We start from the raw sequence: 24,176 nt of genomic DNA on the forward strand, positions 1-24,176 counted from the left end.
ATCATGTAAGAAAATCATCAATTTAGTAGTTTCAATGCTTTTTGCGTTTGCAAGTATATTTTTTCGTGATTTTTCTATTAAAAATCATTTAAGATTTTGATTTCGAACCAAGAAGAAGCTTACTCGAGAAAAAAACGTCTCATTCCAGAGGAATACACCTTTTTCCAAAACAAACATGTTTATTGATCAGAAAACGTTACGAAAACGGAACAAGATTTCAAATCGGTGGGCTATACAATTCATACATTCAGCATAAGAGAGGATAGCATAAAAACCCAAAGAATTTTCATCTAGACGGGAAGACGATCAGTATTTGGCCAGTAAAATTGGCAAAAAAGACTTAGTAGTATGACGATTGTTCGGATGCGATTCATTGATCATTATTTAATTCAGAGATTTTTTTGAGTTCAAGATCCAAAAATATAATTCGGAATATTGATTTATAATTAACTCTTTTTCCAAATACTTAATTTGAATTTTCATATTCTGGGTATTTTACATATTTTGCATTCGTTTGAATTTGTGACCTTGTCAGGATATTAGAACACTTGCGTAACTAATTTAGAATACACATATCTCTTTAAAATTCTAAGTTTATTTCTTGAATTTGTTCTCAAAATTTAAACAAGTTTCCTTAAAATAATCATTTTTTTTTAAATCTTCGATATGAGCATAAATGATTTGAATAAATTTTGAAATTTATTAAAACTACTGGTTTAAATTTTCAAATTTCCTGTTCCTCCTTCGCTATTTTTTTTCTCTTGGGAGTTTGATGAGCTTTTTGACGAAGTCGACGCTACGGATAGAAATAACGTGTTAATTCAACTATAGTTATATGTACATGAAAAATTAAGAAATCAGTTTACCTTTGTAGGAATTATACGCTGAACAATGTTTCGAATGAATCGTTAGGTAGTTGGTATCCAGTTCTTTTTTCGTTTGAAATTTTTATCATTTTCCATTTCACCAGTAGCCGTTTGAATTGACGAAAGCAAAATAAGTTGCAATTCGAATGTGTTTGGCAGCGAATCTTTTCCCATGAGAATCGTTTTCTAATAAACTCGGTGGAAATCTACAAGTAAACGTTCCAGAAATAACAAAATAGTTTTTTTTGAAATTTTAAGATTACCAGTGACGAAATCTGCTTCTCTGAGATGTTTCGAACTTCTCTATTTCGTTTCAGTTGCTTCTTTTAAAAACTTCCTTCCGAAATCCTATTTACATTGGAAACAAAGTTACAACAGGAAGACCTCCGAAGCTGTGGTTAGTTTCCGTAATCTAAAACAAAAAGAAGATTTACTGTTTAACAAGACAACGTAATTTACTTTTTCTTACCTTATTGTGTCGTCAAATCCTAATAATTATTATATTTAATGCTGAAATTTTGAATATTATGTTTTGTTTTGAGAAAACTATATGCGTTTTGACATAAGAGCTCCTAACATCATCATTTTGGTTACATGGCCCTCTGAGTGTCGTTTTGAACTGCAAATCGCCAATGCTGAATCAAATAATTTCTGTTTCAGTCGTTTCACCATCAGAGTACACTGCCACTGGTAGGCAGAAGCGTCGTTTTACGAGCAAAAGTGAGAAAGTGATGTAAACATGTAATGAACCGGTCTAACGATATTATAACATAACTGACAGCCTTTTTAGCAACCAACGCGCCACCTGTTGCACAATAGCTTAATATTCTTGTCTTGGGAGGGTGCCAGTATAAGTTCAACCCACTGATAAATTCCTGGATACCTATGCCTGCAAAAAACAGATTCTTTTGTCCTCGGGAGCTTTTAGTGCTACCTTGGCTTGGCTTGGCCTCTGAGACAATGAGGTTATCACTTCCAAAGGGAACACTGAGTAGATCAAACGGGTTGTATCGCTAGTGTCCTCTTTAAAAAACGTGCTCACAAGTAGTGACATCACTCGGTGCGATCGTTGCTAGTGCGTTTTGGCGCGATCACTAAACGTGAGTTTAACTAGAGTCAGTTTAGTACATGTACATTCTCTTGTTTGACATATACAGTGATTGGCTAGGACTTACAGCTAGATATAAAAGTCGCCAACTGGAGGATAGAACTTAGCAGTTCAGGTAAGACGCTTTTGAAGCTAAATATAAGAACTCATTGTAAAACACCACGTTGTCCAGGTTCTAAAACCCACACAATTGCGGGTCCAGGTGTGGGCCCAGCCGAGACGAGGTGCACTTGGCCTAAGCATTTCCTGCCGCCACGTGTCTCGCGGATCTCTTGCAGATCGATAAGGTCGTTCGTAGCCGACAACTGGTGAGCTCAGAAAAACCAAAATCTTAATCTACTCAAAAAATTGTAACAAAATTATGGGGGCCCTAAGAAGAAGGCGCAATAATATGTACATGAGCACTAAGACGTGACTTCGTCTTTTTTCAATGAGGTGTTCTCATTCGAAGTAATCGCGATAGTTACGGAATATATACGATATATACGGAATCGTTATGTTGTTGAATTGGATTTAAAGAATCGGTTTTCTTAGCAGGTCTTGTTCCTAGCCTTTCCCATTTTACCTGAACTTTAACTTGGCAAACGACAGTTGGGTTGGCAAGATTGACGAAGTGGTTGAGCCACAATTTGAAACCCGTCGTGGGAGCGAGTCTTTAGCCGGTCAGTGACCTTGTGTCAGCAGCCTTGCATTTTATGAGTGGCGCCTTTAAGTTGTTGACCTTGCTGGAACACTACACTACTTCCGTTACGCACATATAAAGTAAACACATAAGTTATAAAGATCTCACCAAATTAGTGTCGCCAACAGCGTTATCCTTGAACCGAGTGCCTCTTATTGCATCAGATAAATGAATCAGTCCTTTCCCAGCTTGTCAAACAAACAGCTGATTTCTCATTGTTTACAAGTTGACAACCTGTGGTCCGCTGAATAACAACAATAAGGTTACTAGATTGCCCGATTTTTCCCGGATATTTTGTAAAAAAATTTGGGAAAAGTCCGGCCGGTCAGACCCGGATTTATTCACTTTGTTTGATAAACCAAACTAAAAAAAACACAACGAACATCTTCAAAACGAAGTTTTATGAGCAAGTTTTGTTAAAATAGTATTGAAACGTTTTTGGGAGCCTAAAATACGATTTAAAATCTGGCGATGAGTTTAAATGAAAACATTTTTTTAAATTTTTTTTAAATTGTTTTTTTTTTTAAGTAATTTCTGGGTTTTGACAAAATTTGCCCGTATATTGGCCGGATTTATGGTCGTCACTTTTGAAATCAAATGCCCGGATTTTGCCACGTTTTTATATAAAACTAGCTGACCCGGTAAACTTCGTTTTACCCGTTCCTTAATAAATCGTTGGAAAATGTTTCCAGTTCTTTAACTACTTCGTGCTCGTGAATCAGTTTTCGTGAAAATCGTCTTCAAGCTGTTCCAGTTTTGTTCCGTTTCTAGTTGATTTTGTATAGTAGCCCGCCTTCCATAGAAAGTGAGATTCTTGAAATTATTATACAAATCATCTCTGACTCGAAAAACCCTCGAATACCAAATTTTACTTCATTACGACCGACCATTCACACGTGATGGTGTTACAAAGAAAACGCATCCATTTTTATATATAAGATGTGGAAAAGAGATAATTTTGTACGGGGACCCCCCTTACTTAAAAAAAGAGATATTCTTGAAACTATTATACAAACCATCTCTGACCCGAAAAACCCTCGGATACCAAATTTCACTTCATTTCGACCGACCATTCATACGTGATGTTGTAACAAAGAAAACGCCTCCATTTTTATATATAATATTGCCTGGTTTGTCCGGCCCGGATACGTGCTGAAAAAATTCTGGAAACCTTAAACGTTAAGCATGTTCAGTGACCGCGCTGTATCTAAATGTGTTTTACGTAAAAATCAAATGCAATTTAAACAATAATCTGCTGTGTGACAGCGGCATAACGAATACTGCCACTAGGATACTGGCATCAATGGTGGTCTCATTGTTTTTTGCTATCTGTTAATAATAAATAAGTGATTCAAAATTATAGAAGAATATGATCTAAACTTCATCATTTATATCTGTTACACCAAGCGCAAAATAAGTGTATTTGACAAGTGTTCAGTCCCTTCTATCTTTGTATTGGTAACAGAATTTTGTGGGGGTAAATGCCGTTTCATAAACAGATATTTAATTTTCAAAAGTCCATCATGGTAATTCAATCATTCAAGACGTTAAAATATCGTTTTCATGTTAAAAAAAATGTAAAAAAAATGGTTGAGGTTGTAGAAAGGCTTTAAAATTCCTACTAAATCAAGTTTTTGATCAAATTTGTATCGCATGTTGACAGTCATATGCTGTATCTTTGGCAATTTTTATTGAAAATATTGGAATTTGGTTCAAAGTTGTAAAAATGTTTGATCTAGTATCTGGCCAAGTTTCGTAAAAATCGGTCAACGCGATAAAAAATTGTGTCGGCTTAAAAAACGAACACACACATATAGGATCTCAGTGAAACTTCATGTTTCTTTGAAGAGATCGAAATTCGACTTAAGACTAAAGCGTACATCTTTCAAGGATATAATGACTAGCATTGTACTTATGCTAACACCACCAGCCCAGAGGTTCATTATCGCCCAACAGACGATTTGATTCTTTTTGCACAAATATTTGTATCGTAATCAATGTTTTCTGGGTTATTTTTCACAAAATCAAAATTGATAACAAAAATTGTTGTAAATGTTGGAACTTCATTCGAACTTATTTATTCGCATTAAGTATTTACAAAAATAACATTGAACTTAAGTTTAATTATTATAATATCTCATTCATGCGTCCAACATCAACTTTTAATTCTTGTTTTAGGTAAATCTGAGTTTTTGCGAACCATATTTTTCCTAAATTTTTACAATGATTATTCAAACATGCCCGGCTTAAACCGAGCAATCTGTATTATTTAACTTAAATCCAACTAGTTGTTTTTGAATTATTTCGAAAAAAACAAATGTTGGTATTTCTAAACAAAATTTTGAACTCTTACACAATAAACAAGTAAAGAAATTTTTAGCTAAACATTCAGAAATGAATATTTCTTAACCGTTCGGTAATTTATGTTTTTTTCTTAGCAAACTTATCCAAAATATAAAACACGTTTTTTAAATAAATTTTTATTAACTTTAAATGAATAAATATTTAAATTTTTGGAAGAGATAAATCACCGTAATTTATGTTTGTTACTTAATTTATCGACCTATGAGCTCATTTTCACCATTTTTCGTTTCTTCTAACTTTCTATCCGTCTAAAAAAAATCTTAACCTTAAGATGTTCTTGCCAAAAAGGACATCACTTTCCATCGATAAAGCCGATAAATTGAGTAATAAGAATTTTGTGAAAAAAAATTTTTTATGTTTATCAAAATTATCAATTTGTTGTTTAATTAATAACCTGATTCAGTTTAAACGTTGGTATTTGTTCCTTTTCAACTTTTTGAGAACTTTGCTGTTAAAATAGTTTTCCTTGAACATTTTTTTTTGTGGAACTTGTACCAACATTGAGATTAGAAAAGAGTACTGCGTCAAAAATTTTGACAACTTAATTAAATGAATTCTGTATCTAAGAATTATCTTTCAAAATTTTGTACATCGAATTTAGACATTATTCTGATCGTGATTCTTTAGTCATCAATTAAAAGGTTTTTTTTCTCAAAAACATCTTGTTTATGAACCAACTGCTGTCATATCTGTAATATTTGCAAGATTGACCAAAACCTAGTTTATTTTTAAGAAATTATTGTGTCTGATCAATTCTTCAAAATTTATGTTCAAATGAATAAGTTGCCCTGATTCTCAAAAACTCGTATTTTTTGAAAGTACAAAAGCGTTTTTTTGTTAATTTCAACGGATATGTTCTTGAGTTTCGTTTAGTAGAAAATAATAAGTGTTTTTTAACTATAGCGCCACTACACCGAACAATTTACCATCTGTTAACTATTACATTTTTTTTGAATTCCTGTACAACCCTGTCCAAAAAACTAAAGAAAATTGACGATTTCCACAAATGTGATGTAGGCGTTATTAACCCAAAAGGTGCTTTATACAAATTCCAATTTGATCAGTTGAGATGATTAAAAAGTTAACCAGTTTTTATTTTAGTTTAATAAAAAGGTAAGATAAAATAGCCATTGAAAGTTAAAGAAAAAACATAGATGTTGACGTTTGCTTTTCAGTGGTTGTACTTTCAAATCAGAAAAATAAAATGAAAGCATATAAATAAAAACATTTAACAACTTTATTCGTTAAGCATGACAAAAATTGGTATGCATGAAAGAAATTAAAATTTCAAAAAACAAGTCACCTATCATGTTAGAAAACCTCCATAGAAAACATTTGCTCAGGATATAAAGCTTTTCCACTCTCACGTCAAGATAGAAAAAGCCAAGCTTTATCCCGCCTCACAAAAAGCTCACATTGGAAGTTTGAAGCTGCAAGAGAGGAAAATTGGAAAGCTTTCTTTCGTTTATCTTGTTCTTGAGGGACAGAACTCAAAAGCGGGAAGCGCTTTGTCTAAATTTCTTGCTGGATTTTATTTGTTAGACAACATATTCAAAGGTTTTTTTTTTATATTAGTTCTTTCAATTACATCTCCCTTTTTTCAAAGGGGCCACTTTTCTCTGGTCTGTTTAAAACAAATAAAAAATTATGGAATGATTCCGAAATGGAAAAAAAATCCTTAACTGTTTGATGCTTTGAATTTTAGAATATATGTCAACGTTTCATATGTAGTCCCTTAATTATAATCAGAGTTTTCTTTCAAAATAAACAAACACCCATTCAATAAACTACAACAAATGTGTCTATATTTCTGCAATTAAGATCAACACCTATCAAAGTTTGCTTGCTCACTAAAACATCTATGTTTGTATGTATGTTTGTATGTTTTAAATGGTCTACACTTTTGGAAAACTAGTTCGATTGTACTACAATGATAACAAACTTTTTCCTCCGTTTTCTTATCACTAAGCTCTAATACTTTTGGTCTACGATTGCTTGCCCGGTTTCGAATTAATGTTGTTTTGGGTTTTATCTTGTAAAGGTTTGAAAACTCAAAATAAAAAAGCGTTTTTTTTCTGATGGATCAAATAGCTTGCGTGATATTGAAAATCCAATTTTACAGGATACTTAAAAAACAAATGTCAAAATAATTAGTTTGAATCTGCCAAAAACTTCAAAGTTCAAGAAATTTTTTGTAAAAGGAATGTTTTTTATTATCTTTCTAAAGAAAATAAAATCACTCTATTTTATTATTAGAAAAACTGAAATGTAAAAAAAAAAATGACTGGAACTTTGTAAACTATTCTTTTTAAATTGAATCGTTGTTAACATGCTTTGAACTTTTTTTTATAATCAAACTTTTTGTGTAAAACGGTTTCTAACCGACAATTTCATGTAATTAATAATGAACTGTATAGCAAAATCAGAGAGAATACAGTCAGACCCATAAAAATGCGAAAATTTTAGCAGTCTATTTTAGTTTGTTTTTGACATTTTTAAAAGATTTTTTTATATGTGTGTTTTAGTTCCAACCTTCATCTGCCAATTCACTTTAAGAATGCAGTAGTAAAGTATACGCTATATAGGCAAGATATACACACATCAGGTAGTGATCAGTTCGTTTCTAATCCAAAAATATCCAAGCAAATTTCAGCGGCTGTAGGATTAGATTTTGAGGTCATTTTTTAATTTTGCAACCTCTGGGATCTAAACAGCTTCGTTTTTGTTCAAAACTCATCCATGATTTTTTTCCGGATTTTTAAGTTATGTTTACATGCATAAATTTGAACTTTTAGGTTTGTATAAGAAAATTGAATATTTAGTATCTACTGAAAAATCAACAACATTTGTGTTTCTTCTGTGGAACCGAGCCTGCTTTTGGTTTTCGTGCCAATTTATAAATTCTTCAAAGGAAATTATCCACTGGATAACTTTGTGGAAGACCGTAACTTCGTATCTTATTAGACGGAAAAATTATAAGCTGTTTAACAGAGGTATGTCTTTTGGCATTGAAAAACAATAAATTCAATTGACATCATTGCTTGTGCCACGCGTAGTATTGCAAGAAAAGAAGTCATGCAATATTTCGCTAGAAACGCAGTAGTGATGTTAATTGAATTTATATAACAGCTCATAACTTTTTGCCTAAAAAGATACGAAGTTACGGTCTTCAACAAAGTTGTTCAGCGGAAAATTTTCCTTGGAAAAAGACAGAAGAGAAGATGTAATTTAGAACGGAAATGTACACATCGAGTGATTGTTTCTTAATATGTTTAACTATATGCCTTCTTATTATTATAAAAAGGATTTTAAATCAATTTTAAATGATGAAAAGCGTTTTCGAACTTTGATCACAGATTTTCGCATTTTTCTGGGCCATACTTGTTTAGAAGCATCAAAATTGTAGTTCAACCTACATTTGAAGTAATCATCTAGAGATTATTTTGCTGTTTAAATTTGTTTTTTTCATCAAACGTTTTAGTTCTGTTCAGAATTTACATATCTTGCCCATTTCACTAATAGGGGGTATTTTGTGGGTGCTCATTTTTGTTCAGTTAACATTTTTTGTGACCCCAACTGTACATCGATACCTTAAATTGCAACTAGCTAAATTACCTGGGAGTTTGACTGTCGCTAGTATCGCTTTAAACCAGTTTCGTTTAAATGCGTTAGATTTGAGATACTTTGATTTAACAGTTTATTTTGACCATACAAACTAACATTGAAATTTTCTATCTTAAGGTACTATTATAAAAACTACGCCCATTCAGATCCGATCCTCAAACTTGCTCATAGTCTCTATTCTCTCAGTAACTTCAAACCACCCAAAATATCGAACGATCGCAATATGTGATCGAACACACTTATTTTCACCTTTACCCCTACATTTTATGCTCATCCCTCGATCCATCTGTTTTACCCACTTACATAGATACTTCTGTATAATCCTACTGTTTACATAACACTAAGGACGACGACCACGGATCGGAATAAATTAACAATCATCGTCGGTAATTTCGTAGCTGCCCCGGAAGTCGCTCAGTGGCGTCACCTGGGTGCTGGAGGGGGTTAACAGCGGTGCTCCCTGGAGTGAAATGGCCAACGGTAGGGCTGACGGGGTACATAGGCTGATGGTTCCCCGGCTATCGGTCACCGATCGGTATCGGGAGGGGCGACCGGATCTGAAAACAAAAATGTCAGAATTAGTTGTTATAATAAGATAATTTACAGTTTTTCTGATAACTTCAAATATTAATAACACTGATGAACTAACCTTAAATTAAAAAACTAACAAGTAATAAAAAAAATCATTTTAATCTTTTATTTTGTTCGTTCAACATCAAGGAGTGCCACATTGAAACGCCTGATTACTGCTTTGTTAGTCTCCGTTTTTTAATTGATATGTACTTCAAATTTGATTCTCAGACAATATAAAACTAGAATGATTCATTTATATGTCATTCAAAGTCTAAGAAAAAAATCGAGATAAAAAATTCCAATTAAAAAAAAAAACAACCACGATGAAATTGCAACACAATGAAATTGCTCTAACTTTTCAACCGTTGCACTCAGGGGTAAAATATGAAAAAGGCGATCAAAACTATTTTCCGCTAAAACTGTGCGTTTTAGACCTATAGTGTCTTCGAGACAAATGACCAGCATTACAAGGGCTAAAAAATGAGTTTTTTGAAAAATTGATTAATCCTCCTTGTAGTGAGTTAGAAAAACTAACTTTTTTAATATCCATTTTAGAGCTGTATTGTCTGAGAAAAGTTTTTAGTTTGTACCAATTCTAGCAACTTTGCTAAAAAAGTCATAGCTATAACATTAAACGTTTCAAAGTTATGACAATTTTTAGAAAAATAACACCAATTTTTAGTTTTTTCAACATAACTTTTTTGCGCGTGATTTTTCATAAAAAATATGTTTTAGAGAGTTTTAAAAACAGAAAAGTTGTACACTTTTGCTGAATACATTGTATAGAAATTTTGAAGTTTAAACGAGATATCTTAAAAATACTTAACAAAAATAGTCATTTTGAACTGGTTATATCTGCTGAGTTCGGACGAGTTCGGTTACATACTTTACAGTTTTGCAATTAGAAAAGTATCGCCTTTCAAACAATTTACAATTCAAAGTGGCCAATTGTGACCTTCATAGTGTAAATGTCAATAGAAGTGAGATAAAAATGAAGTTTTTATACTAATTTGAGCATAACTATTACTATTTGGCTGCAACATGTAGGATTCCTAACAGTAGGCCTACTTGAACCACTTGGACTTGAGATGGTAGATGGGCTCAAATTAGTATGAAAAGTTCATTTTTATCTCACTTCTATTGACATTTACACAATGAAGATTAAAATTGGCCACTTTGAATTGTATATTGTTTGAAAGGCGATACTTTTCTTATTGCAAAACTGTAAAATATGTAACCGAACTCGTCCGAACTCAGCAGATATAACCAGTTCAAAATGACTATTTTTGTTCAGTATTTTTAAGATATCTAGTTTAAACTTCAAAATTTCTATACAATATATTCAGCAAAAGTGTACAACTTTTCTGTTTTTAAAACTCTCTAAAACATATTTTTTATGAAAAATCACGCGCAAAAAAGTTATGTTGAAAAAACTGAAAATTGGTGTTATTTTTCTAAAAATTGTCATAACTTTGAAACGATTAATGTTATAGCTATGACTTCTTTAGCAAAGTTGCTAGAATTGGTACAAGCTAAAAACTTTTCTCAGACAATACAGCTCTAAAATGGATATTAAAAAAGTTAGTTTTTCTAATTCACTACTAGGTGGATTAATCAATTTTTCAAAAAACTCATTTTTTAGCCCTTGTAATGCTGGTCATTTGTCTCGAAGACACTATAGGTCTAAAACGAACAGTTTCGACAGAAAACAGTTTTGATCGCCTTTTTCATGTTTTACCCCTGTGTGTTGGGTAAAATTTAATAAAAATTTGGGTGGATTTAGTTCATAGTGCAATGTTTACATCCTGCAAGTGTTAAAGTTCTGTGATCCAAACTCGCGTGAATGGAGTCGAAAGAACAGCTCGTGCGTGATAAAATCTTGCGTTTCGAGGAACGATTTACCACCGATCGGAAGCCCAGAAGTGAAGGAAAAAGTATTCCGTAAAACACCATAAATCACAACCGCGTACTTGGGGCTTTCAACCGAAACCCGAACGCCTCCGTTCGGGATGTGAGCTGCACCTGAGTTGAAGTTTTGTCCAGAAGGCCTAAACTAAGGCTGGGCTTCGAACGTTTAAAATACCCTAATCTCGACGAGAAGCAGAACAAGTCCGCCAAAACCCGTGCCAGGAAGTTGTACCTCAACATGCCGACGAAAGTTTGAATGCTGCATTATGGACGACGAAACATATGTGAAGGCCGACTTCAAACAGATCCCCGACAACCTGTTTTTCATGGCCAAGGATAAGTCAACGTTCCGGAGTATGTCCGCACTCAGAAGATGTCCAAAATTGGGAATGAATTCCTGGTTTGGCAAGCCATCTGCACGTGCAGGAAGCGGAGTGCACCTTTTGTAACCCAGGGCACGATGAACGGACAGGTGTACAAGAAAAAGCGCCTCCAGAAGCGGCTGCTTCTTCTCCTGAAGACTCTCAACGTCCCAACAATCTTTTGGCCGGATTTAGCCTCATGCAACTACTCGAAGTACAGTACCGTTCATAATTGTATAGAAATTGGAAGCACGTGAACTGTCACTTCGACTTTGAACTTCCATAACTTTTTACTCTGATGATATTTTTTGATCGAATTTTTTGCATTAGATAGATCAACTATCACACTGTTATATCACAAAATTGGAGCTTTCTGGGGTTTGTGTGGCCTGAGAAACAGTAATTCTACGAAAATCGGACTTTTTGGACTTTTTTCATTCAAACTGCAATATCTCTAGAACTAAGCAACATTTTTTATTGAAATTTTGCTGAGTGATTGTTGAAATATGAAGCTCGCATGTCTGAAGTTTTTGAAAAGTTCTATCGATGAGATCAAAAGTTACGCGAGGTGCAATATTTCAGGCATGGATCTAGAAATGCGATTTCTATAGAATTTTGGACGTTTATGGAAGTTCAAAGTTGAAGTGACAGTGCGCGTGCTTCCAATTTCTATACAATTATGAACGGTACTGTATGTGCTGAAGTGGTATGTGGAAATAAGGTCAATTTCGTGCCGAAAGTGTTCAGCCCTCCCAACACTCCGGAGCTCCGCCTTATCGAGAAGTACAGGGCGATTATGAAGCAGCACCTTCTTAAACGACCTTAACAGAATTAATTTGTTTTCACTGTGAACATTGTGCTGTTTTTGATCGTTTTGATTAAACACGCTCATTTTTTTGATCATTTATTGTTAAAAAATAACAATTTTAAGGTTTTCTATGCACAACATATGGTTACTTTTCAAAAAAATTCTGAAGTATAATTTAGATCTGCTTCTAGTTCCCATGCAACAACCAAGAAATTGAAAATTTTATCTGCAAACGAAAGAACTTTTTTTCTGGCAGTTTAACATTTTGCTGTCATTCTTCCCTATACCCCAAAAGAACTTTTATCGTGTCAGCCATTTTAACAAAAATCTTCTACGTAGCCAAGTTAGTTTTAGTTCCTTTTTCAATTGTACAGAATTTTTATCAAAATGACTATCCAAAAGTTGTTTTAGTACCGATCCCTGATGCCTGCAGGTAATCGTTGCCGGAAGTTGTTTAGTCGCAAAACCGTTAATCCGGCACTTCATCGCATGAATTGGTTAAAAATCAGATTCCCAGCAAACATGAAATCGGATCAGAAATGCTGTGTTGCGAATCGTAATTCCAACTGCGTAGTGAATAGATCGTATAAACTGTCGTCTAAAGTCATTTTTAATCGGATATGAGTTTATTGATTATTTTTTTTTTTTTTAATTTTCTGCATAATTCAATTCTTATTCCAATTTAAACATCGAAAGAAAACAGACCTGAGCCTACAGGATAGTCCGGAAACAAATCACTGGAGAAAGCCGTTGCGAGCCTACAGTACAATTTGACAGGTGTTTTCCTGAGCTGTTTTGCTGTCCTGAAATCGTCCTGTTATTTTAGCTGTTGAAATTACAGGACGAAATCCTCCCGAAACACAGGAGAAAAGATTAAGTGTGCAGGATCCATTTTGATTAATGGTGCAGTCTTTGGTTTTCCTACGCCTCCTATGCTTCTAGACATCAGACATTCCACCTGGAATCTCTTGTTTTTCAAGCTTATTCGTGGCATTCAATTGTTAATTATTCTAGATTGAAAAAAAAATGTTTCATTATTCATTATTATTCTTCTTTGGGCTAGCTAATTGTCCTTGCTAGTATTTCTGTTTCATCAAAAAATCTAAGATATATCTCACGAATAATTTACAGGCTCACTAACTGAACAAAACTCATCTTCCAAGATATTCAGAAAACAAATCTGTCTACTATACATTTGAGTTAGTAAAAGATGACAAATCAAAGCCATGACATTGTTTTCGTTTCACTTTCTTGATTTAAATTTGCGTTTCAAGCTTTTTATGTCTATGCCTCATTCAGTACTATATGATTGCTTTCAAATCAGATTTAGAGTTCTGACCAGAAGAAGCTTTTAAACTATAATATGTTCTGATTTTTTTAAAACAACATTGTCGAAAACATAAGAATCTCTTCACAAATCTCTAGGCTGAATGAACGAGTGTTGAAGTAGCATGGACTATCCCATAAACAGGCGATTTAACCACTTAGATAGGATTGGTCGATCTTGGATCGATCTCTGCGAGATCGATCTTTTGAACTCAAATTTCCGATTTTTTGGATCGATTCATTAGCCTTGGAAAAATTGATTAAATCGGTTTATTTTCGATCCGATCTTTCGATCTTTTGAAGTGTTTTTTTCTTTATATTTCGGAGAGTTCGAGATTCAATTTCGAGCAAAATGTTGATTCCTGCACCATCCTTAAGACTGCTTTTCATTATTGATGCTTCCATGCCAATAAAATTGTGGTGGGCCGCTTTATATGAAAAAAAAAAATAAGACCGACATGATTGGTAGTGTTTTTTTATTTCTATTCTCTCAAGGAACACAAGAACTATTATGAAAAGCTCATGGTTTAACTTCCTATCGAAACCATCGAGTCTCATCAAGGTTTCCAAAATCACAGAATAATCTGTAATTTCACAGATTTTTTACCAAATTTTCGTCACCAAATTTGTGTCACAGATCACATAATTTTAAATGTTTCACAAAATGCAGAGAGTTTATGTGTATTGTTCATACTTTTGAAACTATGAATACTAAAAAACGATTCAATTGGTAAATTTTTTTATTTGACATTTCCATGAAATTCATGGCAACATCATCACAGAAAACCGTCATAGAAAACACAGAGTTACAGAATTCTATTTGTCAAAAACACATTATTTTTCGGAAGCCTTGGCTTATAGTCGAAACTCGGTAAAATGCTGATCAGCAATAAAAATGAGATCTCAACAAAAAAGTATTTCTAGAAAAATAAGGCGTTCAGTTTTATATTCATATTTGAAATTATTCATTCCTCAAATGAATATTTTCATATTTTCTCTACTCTTTATAAAAATTATACATGAAAAATTTGGATACTTAAAGAATTGAATATGAGCCTTCGAGATGATAGCCAAACACGTTACCTTTGTGTCAGGATCTGGGACTGAATTCATGGTATTTTCGGTTTTTGATATGTCATTTACATTCAACCAAAGTCATGAAAAGTTAATCATGACGATGTTCAATTTGAAAACATATTTTTTACTGTTCATATGTACATTTGATATTCAAATGTATGATATTTTCTGTCATTTTTCACTATTTACTTCAGTTTAAAGTAGCCCTCAGGCTATACCCCTCTTTAACAACAATTTAAAAGATCGATCTTGTAGAGATCGATCCTTTGGCTTTGATTTTTTAGGTGGATCGATCCTGGAACCCTTCAGCTGGATCGATCTTGTGAATCGATCATTTCCAGGAGATTGAACAATCCTACACTTAGAACCTATGCTCCTAATCTCCTCAAATTCTTAAGTTGTCTATTGGAACGTCTATCCTGCTCTGTAGAGATCGATACTAGGAACAATAATGAATGACTGATTCATGATTTGTGCATGCTAGTTATTTTCCATTAAATTTTCTACTGACCGTTCGTGTTTCTTTATTGCGATAGTTCTTCAGTATTCCCTACTCTCCAAATCTAAATAAACTATTCATTTTCTGATGTTTTAGCTTAACAATACCTTAATATACGAACTTAAAGTAATACAGATCAGATTTCAAATAAAACGTTTAAACTTTTGATTATTGCAGTCAGTTTCTTCATGGTTCCCCACTAAGCTTGGTGAGAAATAATATTTCACTTCATACGAAAGCTGAACAGACAGGCCTGATTTACTTTTTAAACCATTAAAAATTGAAAAACATTGGTTGCTTTTAATTTTCCACAATTTTCCAATGAAAAAATTCCAATTACTTATTTCACATATCCAAAGGTTTATAAAAAAATAATAAATCCCTTATTTTATATTGAATGTATTCTACTAACACAATTACGAAATATACAACTTTCTCAAATGTGTGGTGCGAGTTCCACTTATTTTCCATATTTGAGAGACCTAACATTTGGAAATGAAATTAATTTTCTATGAAAATTAAAAACTTTTAAGTCTATTCAGTTTGATTTCAGCAAGCTAAATCTTGAAGAATTTCTTTTTATCTTAGAAAAAAACCATTATAGGAAGAACAGTATCTGCTTCATTCAACCACTCCACTCATAGACAATTGGTTCAGCTCAATTCAAAACTCTGATCTTAGTTTTTTTTAATAAATCTAAAATCTATATTAATTTAGCATTCCACTAAAAATTTCATATTCTTTCCACACAAGTAAAAAGTGAAAGTAAGTATAATCTTGACGAAAAGTTAATCATTTCCCTCTGAACGAAGTATAAAATCACTTGCACGTAACCAATTTTACAATTACAACTTGATTTATTTTGGTTAACAATGCTGCATTAAGAAACATATAAGATTTAAAAAAATAAAGTTTGAATTATGAAGAGAATATTTATTATCGATTGAATTCAAATTAAATCAAAGTTCATTAAAAAATAAATAGCCTTTTAAAGTTAAAGTTTCCAATTTCGTGGACATAACTAGATAAAACAATACTTCAGCTGATAAGAAATTTTTTAGCACATGACCGTTAAAATACTAGATTTAACCAAACACAATTTTACCAGTTTGTCGACGATAAAGCCTTAGCTCACGTTAAACTTCACAATTCCCTAACAATAAGTTTTAATGAACCTTTATTTCGCACATCTAATTTTTATAATTATTCGCGAGATACTTTTTCACAACCTTCAATATTCAGCAAACAAACAAAACCTCAAAAGAATAATTGTCATGATCGTACCCGAGAACGACTGGAGGATTTTTTGCAATAAAAATACCCATGTGGTATTGATTTGTCGAAATATGAACAACATAAAAATAGAATTATTCATGAATCTATTGGTTCACAATAAAGCATACCTAAATAGACTGCTACTCCGATATTAAAAAAAAGGCAAGAATGTGTAAATCTTTTTTGAAGTCGTCAGCCGTGGCCTAGAGGATAGCGTTCCAGTCTTCTAAGCCAGAGTCCATGAGATCGAATCCCGATCACGGCACACCTAGTACTCTTTCTGTGGTCTGATGGTTTTAGCATTTGTAAGATGCTAGCCATAATATCCTTGAAAGATGTACGCCTTAGAGTTAAGTAAATTAGATCTCTTCAAAGAAACATGAAGTTCCACTGAGATCCTATATGTGTGTGTTCGTTTAAAAAAAACCCGATTTAATACACTTATCAGTGGATTGGAGGCTTTCTTACAGAGTGTCAATTATCTTTGGAAATAAATGACACAATAATGGATTCCTTATTTCTGAATTATATATTATTAATCTATAAAAAAGATTATGATTAAAGAAAATCAATAGCAAAAATTACTAAACTCAATATAAAAAACCCGATTTAATACACTTAACAGTGGATTGGAGCCTTTCTAACAGAGTTTAAATTATATTTGGAAATATATAAAATAATATAGAATATACATGATAGATTCCTTCCCTCTGAATCATATAAGTATGATTTCAGATATTCAAACACGAAAAATTCCAATCTCAATATAAAAAAATGATGCCTGATACGTTTTTTTGGGGAAAAGCGAACTGGTATGTAAGGAGCTCATTTTATGTATGGAAAGAATGGTATTTAAACAGTAGAATTTCCAAGATTTATAACACGCTGAAATGGTGCCGTGGTAGCAACCAGAACTTTCACGTTGCTGGTCACGGTTCGAATCTTACTGTTTTTTTATGCTTTTTTTTTACTGAATAAGTAAAACCAACTACAATATTGATGGATAGCCGTGACGCGTGCCCTAGCATGATACCTTTTTTAGAGCTCAACCATGCATAGAGGAAAAATTCCCACAAAAGGAGGGGAAAGTAATATGACTATTAAATGATTAATCTCATTCTGTAAACTAAATCTGAAATCTTATTCTGATTCTAAAGTTTGAATTTTGAGTTACAACACTTAGTCTAATATTTGAATATAAGTTCCAATTTCAAATTCCAGGTTGATCTTTAATCCAAATTCTTAATCAGAATTCTAAATCTGAATTCTCAATCTGAATTCTGAATCTGAACTCTGAATTTGAATTCTAAATCTGTATTCTGAATCTGAATTCTGAATCTGAATTCTGAATCTGAATTCTGAATCTGAATTCTGAATCTGAATTCTGAATCTGAGTTCTGAATCTGAATTCTGAATCTGAATTCTGAATCTGAATTCTGAATTCTGAATCTGAATTCTGAATCTTAATTCTGAATCTGAATTCTGAATCTGAATTCTGAATCTGAATTCTGAATCTGAATTCTGAATCTGAATTCTGAATCTAAATTCTGAATCTGAATTCTGAATCTGAATTCTGAATCTGAATCCTGAATCTGAATTCTGAATCTGAATTCTGAATCTGAATTCTGAATCTGAATTCTGAATCTGAATTCTGAATCTGAATTCTGAATCTGAATTCTGAATCTGAATTCTGAATCGGAATTCTGAATCTGAATTCTGAATCTGAATTCTGAATATGAATTCTGAATCTGAATTCTGGATCTGAATTCTGAATCTGAATTCTGAATCTGAATTCTGAATCTGAATTCTGAATCTGAATTCTGAATCTGAATTCTGAATCTGAATTCTGAATCTGAATTCTGAATCTGAATTCTGAATCTGAATTCTGAATCTGAATTCTGAATCTGAATTCTGAATCTGAATTCTGAATCTGAATTCTGAATCTGAATTCTGAATCTGAATTCTGAATCTGAATTCTTAATCTTGTAAATCTCATTTTGATTGTTTTGCATCACACGGTTTTCAACATTGAAATTTCTTTCATCCAAATTTTTTTTTATGATTTCGGATTTTACAACTTTTAATAGTATGGTTTTACCCCTAAAAGTATGCAGCAAACTTAATTTCAGAAAAATTGTGAAAAAAAGTTTTCACAAAACAAAATCGTGTTTTCATGCGTAATGATCTTTAAGTCATCGCAAATTTATCAAAAACTGTGCAAATTGGTATTCTTGGAGAAACAATTCCAGAATTGAAAATTGATAAAGTGAGGAGAAATTTTACGGATGATGAAAAGAGCGAAAGAACATTTTTGCAAGGAAAATTTATTAACGTACACCATACTTTACCTCGCAACATCCAGCTTCATCAATTTTTAATTCTGATATTCTTTCTCCATGAATCTAAATTTTTCACCGATATGCCGAAAATAAATTTACAAAAATTCTGAATCTGAATTCTGAATCTGAATTCTGATTCTGAATTCTGAATCTGAATTCTGAATCTGAATTCTGAATCTGAATTCTGATTCTGAATTCTGAATCTGAATTCTGAATCTGAATTCTGAATCTGAATTCTGCATCTGAATTCTGAATCTGAATTCTGAATCTGAATTCTGAATCTGAATTCTGAATCTGAATTCTGAATCTGAATCTGAATTCTGAATCTGAATTCTGAATCTGAATTCTGAATCTGAACTCTGAATCTGAATTCTGAATCTGAATTCTGAATCTGAATTCTGAATCTGAATTCTGAATCTGAATTCTGAATCTGAATTCTGAATCTGAATTCTGAATCTGAATTCTGAATCTGAATTCTGAATCTGAATTCTGAATCTGAATTCTGAATCTGAATTCTGAATCTGAATTCTGAATCTGAATTCTGAATCTGAATTCTGAATCTGAATTCTGAATCTGAATTCTGAATCTGAATTCTGAATCTGAATTCTGAATCTGAATTCTGAATCTGAATTCTGAATCTGAATTCTGAATCTGAATTCTGAATCTGAATTCTGAATCTGAATTCTGAATCTGAATTCTGAATCTGAATTCTGAATCTGAATTCTTAATCTGAATTCTGAATCTGAATTCTGAATCTAAATTCTGAATCTGAATATGAGTTCTGAATCTGAATTTTGAATTCTGAATTTTGAATCCTGAATTCTGATTCCTAAACCTGTATCCTGAATTTGAAAACTGAATCTGAATTCTGCATCTGAAATTGAATCTAAATTATGTATGAGTATGTAGAAATGAAAAAAAAAACATAAATTCATTCTTCAACACGAGTAAAAAAAACGAGGGTCATAAGATCTTCATATAAATTCCCCCCCAACGCAGTTTCCTGTACGGCTCTGCATTTTGTTGACACCCGGCATGGCTTTAGACACTATAATTTCATAAATGAAATTATAATGTCTATAGGCATGGCGGACTCTGAAGGAAACGCCCATCCGCCATTTGCTGCATTGAAAAGCAAGAAGTGTAAGATATAAACACTGTTGCCGTATTTGCCCCAGCAGACTGAGAAACTGCCCAGACCACGGTGCGTCTTAGTAATGCCTTTTACCTATTTGAGTTTGAGCCGCTTTCAATCAAGCGTGCCGATGGTTTATTGGATAGCGCTTGCAACTTGGGATCTGAAGGGTTTTGGTTCAATTCTCGAGTTAATAAAAATTTTATTTTTTTATTTTGATTATCTTCAATTTATAAATGATTGCTGGTGCTGCTGCTTCGAGGCGCCACTAGCAACTTTTTTTTATGCCATAATAAGTATGATATGTATTTGGTAAAGAAAACGGTTTCAACTATTTTGTTTTTTTCCCGTTTTTGAAAGGGTTGTGTAGAAAAAAAAATGCATTCTTTTGAGACTAAAATCATTTTAATTGTGCAGCCCAGTTTCGCAAAAACGTTCTAGACATTTTTAAAATGGCACATACAAATCCACGGACATCAACAGAACTCGTCGAGCTGAGTCGATAGGTACCTATAAAGGTATGTCTAAGACCCATAATTAATGATCTCTCAAATCGACCGATAACCAAACCTTTCTGTTAGAAAGGCAAAAAAGGTGCCCAGTACGTTTTTTTGGAGGATAAACGAACTTATATTCAACGAGTTCATTTATAATCCAAATAATTCAAACTGTTAAAGTTTGAGAGCCACATATCACGACGCTCACTAGTGGTCAAGGGGTTAACCTCCTAAACTCTCATGCTAGATGGCGTGGGATCGATTCTCTGCTGTTTTATGAAATTTTTGTCAAATTTTTGATCGCCTTTGTAATTAATTTAGCGATTGCTGGCTACTGCTGCTGAGCAAATGGCTACCTTTTTTGGAGCCAACGTAAGCATGATATGTTCTATGGAATAGAAAAATTTTAAACAATTTTGTTTTTTTTTTTTTGGTTTTGAGATAGGTCCTACAGGAAAAAAAATGCAATTTTTTGATACTAAATTCATCAAAATCGTGAAACCTAGAATAGGAGTTAATGTGTTAAGAACGTTTTTATGGAACATACAAATTCCCGGACATCATTGTAACTCGTCGAGCTGAGTCGATTGGTACCTATAAAGTGGGGTCTTGGACCCTTAATTAATGATATCCCCAACTGACCGTTCCCTATGCCTTTCTGTAAGAAAGCCAAAAAGGTGCCCAGTACGTTTTTTGGGGGATAATTGAACTGATAATTAACAAGCCCATTTACTCTCGAAATAGTTCAAACTGTTTAAGTTTGAGAGCCACATTACCCAACACTCACTAGTGGTCTAGGGGTTAGCCTCCCCATCTTTCATATTAGATGACGTAGGATCAATTCTCGGCTATTTGATGAACTTTTTGTCAAATTTTCGATCGCATACGTAATTAATTTAGCGATTACTGGTTTCTGCTGCTGAGCAAATGGCTACCTTTTTTGGAGCCAACGTAAGCATGATATATGTTCTATGGAATAGAAAAATTTTAAACAATTTTGTTTTTTTTTGGTTTTGAAATATGCCCTACAGGGAAAAAATGCAATTTTTTGATACTAAATTCATTTTTTTTTTTGTACGGGATTTTCATCCTCTGGGATGATTCATCCCTAAAATATACTAAATTCATGAAAATCCCACCAACTTATAACTCAGAATTTTATCAATTTTTCTATCTCTATGGGGAATTCAATAAATATGACAATGTTTTGTTCTTAAAAACGGGAATTGATGGAAATTGGTTCATTACTTTTCAGCACCCAGTCCAAATAGATATTCAGCTGAAGAAGTCATGGTATTATGAAGATGAATCATTGTATCTGTACTCCACACATTGTATATTGTAGATTCTCAACGTCCCTAGGAGCGGTAGGGACCACTTTAAAAACAACTGTTCTAATCAATATATTTCAAACAGGCATGTAGGAGTTTTTTTATCTCATAAGTAGATTATATGATTATATGAGAAAATATGATTCTGAGTTCTAAATCTAAAACACTCATCTGAATCCAAAATGAAAATTCTGAATTCGAAACTTTTATTTGAATCTGAATTTTAAATTTAAGTTCTATAAGGTACACCGGGGTAAATGGGAACGTTGGCTATTTAAGCAATACTGTGCACTTTTTTTAACGTTCAATGCAGAATGTTAAATCTACTATCCAAATTCTGAATCTGAAACTGAATTCTGAACTCGAACTTTAAATTCAAATAGCTGATTGAAATTTTGAACTGAAATTTCGATTTGAACTCTGTATTTCAATCTAATCATGTGAGTCTGAATTCACATCTAAATTCGCAATCTGAATCTGAATTATGATCTTGCTAACGTTGACGAATGTCCGTTCTATTCTGCAAGACATACTTTCCGGAAATGCCGATGTTGCTGGAATGGAGGACAACGATGCCAGGAATCAACATTTTGTCAGTCAACGTACTTTTTCAAAATTCAAAATTGAGCTATATTGGCGGAAAAAATTAAACAAAATGTATCCTCTCAAGGTACAAAATATAGTTTTGACAGCTGCTTACCAGGTTAATACTAAAATGAACCGTTTCCGTCTTGTGATATAGTTTTTCCTCAAGAAAATTTTATCGGTAATCTAAAAAGATGATACCATTTTTAAGAAGTCGAAATAAAAAGGGAAGAATAAGATCAGTAAAAATGATTTGAATCAAATATCGAGATTGGATTTTGAAATATGAATCTGTAATCCGAATTCGAGTTGTATTACTGCATGATTCTCAGATCAGAATTCTTAACAATGAACAAAACTGATCCGGAAACTGAATTCTGAATTTTGAATCTAAATTATAATGAAGAATCTGTATTCTGAGTCTTAAATATGAATAAAACTTTTGATTCGATATGAGTTCTGAATCCGAATCTACACTCTGAGCCAGATTTTTTTTTCCAAACCGATTTATGAATCTCAATTCGAGATTGAATCTGAATTCAGAAGTCAAAACTTTGACATCTTTAGTTTGAGCCCGATTTATGAATCTGAATTTTGAACCTGACTGGTTATTCTAATTTGGACTTGCTATTGCATTTGAATTCTGAATCTGATTAAAGAATGAAACTTTTGAATTAAAATTTCTATTGTGAGTTCTGAGTCGGAATCTGCACTCTGAGCCTGTCCCATTTTTGAATCTGAATCTTAATTTGAATTCAGAGTTCAAATTTTCGAAATGAGTTCTGAGTATGATTTCAAATTCTGAACCTAATTTATATTTTGTTATATGAATGTGAATCGGAATTCTGATTCTGACTTCTAAACCTAAATTCTAAATTGGAACACTGAATGCTTAAATTCTGAAGCTGAATTCTTTTGCATATCAAATTTCGGAATCTGAGTCAAAATTCTGAAATTGAATCTTGAATCTTAATTAAAAATCTTAATCCTGAATCTAAATTTTACGAATGCGATTTGAATTCTGAATCTGATTTGATCTGATACATCATCAATGAAATTAAAATTTCAAATTTGGTTTATAATTTTCAATGCAAATAAAACTACTCGCAGATAAAATTATATTCAATAATCGATAAACAGATTTTTGTTTCGAAAAAATATATGATTTGATCCCATCTTTCGATTTAGAATCCAAAATAATTATCTTCAATGATACACATTTGACAAAATTCCTTACATTTTGCAATCTATCTCTGGATTCATTTCTACATTCGGAATTGAATATCTGCTTTACAACACATAGCGGGGAATTGGAATCAAGATTTATAATTCTGATTCAATCAAAACATAATCAGATTAAAATTCAAACTTTGTAGAGCTTAAATATTGTTCGTGTTAAGAATTTTCAATTTTAGAAGGAAAATTCATTCTAATCATGCATATTTAAACATTATTCATGCAACTAAGAGGCTCCTTCAGCCAAGAACTTTAACCAATCCAATTTGTCAAAAGATGTTCTCTTCCAACAATATACAAAGTCAGTTTTACACTCCTTCAGAAAAACGGTGAAAATATTGGAGAATTCAATTTCAAATCTATGTTTCTTTTAAAATTCTGATCTGTTTTTCGTCGGTTAGTAGGGTGAAATACGGAAACCCAAAAATGATCTGATTTATTAATTTATACATTAAGTTACCTGAAAAGATAAGAATTATTAGGAACATAAAAGTATCAATATCTTACCCCAATCATCAGGTCAGAAAAGCATACAAATTTCTTATCCTTATTGCTGTTGTTGTACATTTAGGTATTACCTT

The 24,176-nt window shown here is 32.6% G+C and overlaps 1 protein-coding gene and 1 long non-coding RNA gene across 4 annotated transcripts in view; both read right to left on the bottom strand.

The window, feature by feature from the left end:
• Window positions 1-659: 659 nt before the first annotated feature.
• Window positions 660-1,439, bottom strand: LOC129753175 (uncharacterized). Its single transcript, XR_008738913.1, has 4 exons — window positions 1,336-1,439; window positions 1,130-1,278; window positions 867-1,072; window positions 660-796 (listed from the first exon to the last, which is right to left on the bottom strand). It is a non-coding gene; the product is annotated as an uncharacterized LOC129753175 (long non-coding RNA).
• Window positions 1,440-6,803: 5,364 nt separating this feature from the next.
• Window positions 6,804-24,176, bottom strand: part of LOC129755113 (uncharacterized) — a 116,655-nt gene continuing 99,282 nt past the window's right edge. For all 3 annotated transcript variants that reach the window (XM_055751446.1, XM_055751447.1, XM_055751448.1), the window contains exon 10: window positions 6,804-9,201. In XM_055751446.1, coding sequence (XP_055607421.1) covers window positions 9,015-9,201 — 187 coding nt within the window. In that variant the 3' untranslated portion in view covers window positions 6,804-9,014. The remainder of the gene's footprint in view (window positions 9,202-24,176) is intronic.

The sequence above is a fragment of the Uranotaenia lowii genome, chromosome 3, assembly GCF_029784155.1.
Source record: "Uranotaenia lowii strain MFRU-FL chromosome 3, ASM2978415v1, whole genome shotgun sequence".
NCBI classification, from domain to species: Eukaryota; Metazoa; Arthropoda; class Insecta; order Diptera; family Culicidae; genus Uranotaenia; species Uranotaenia lowii.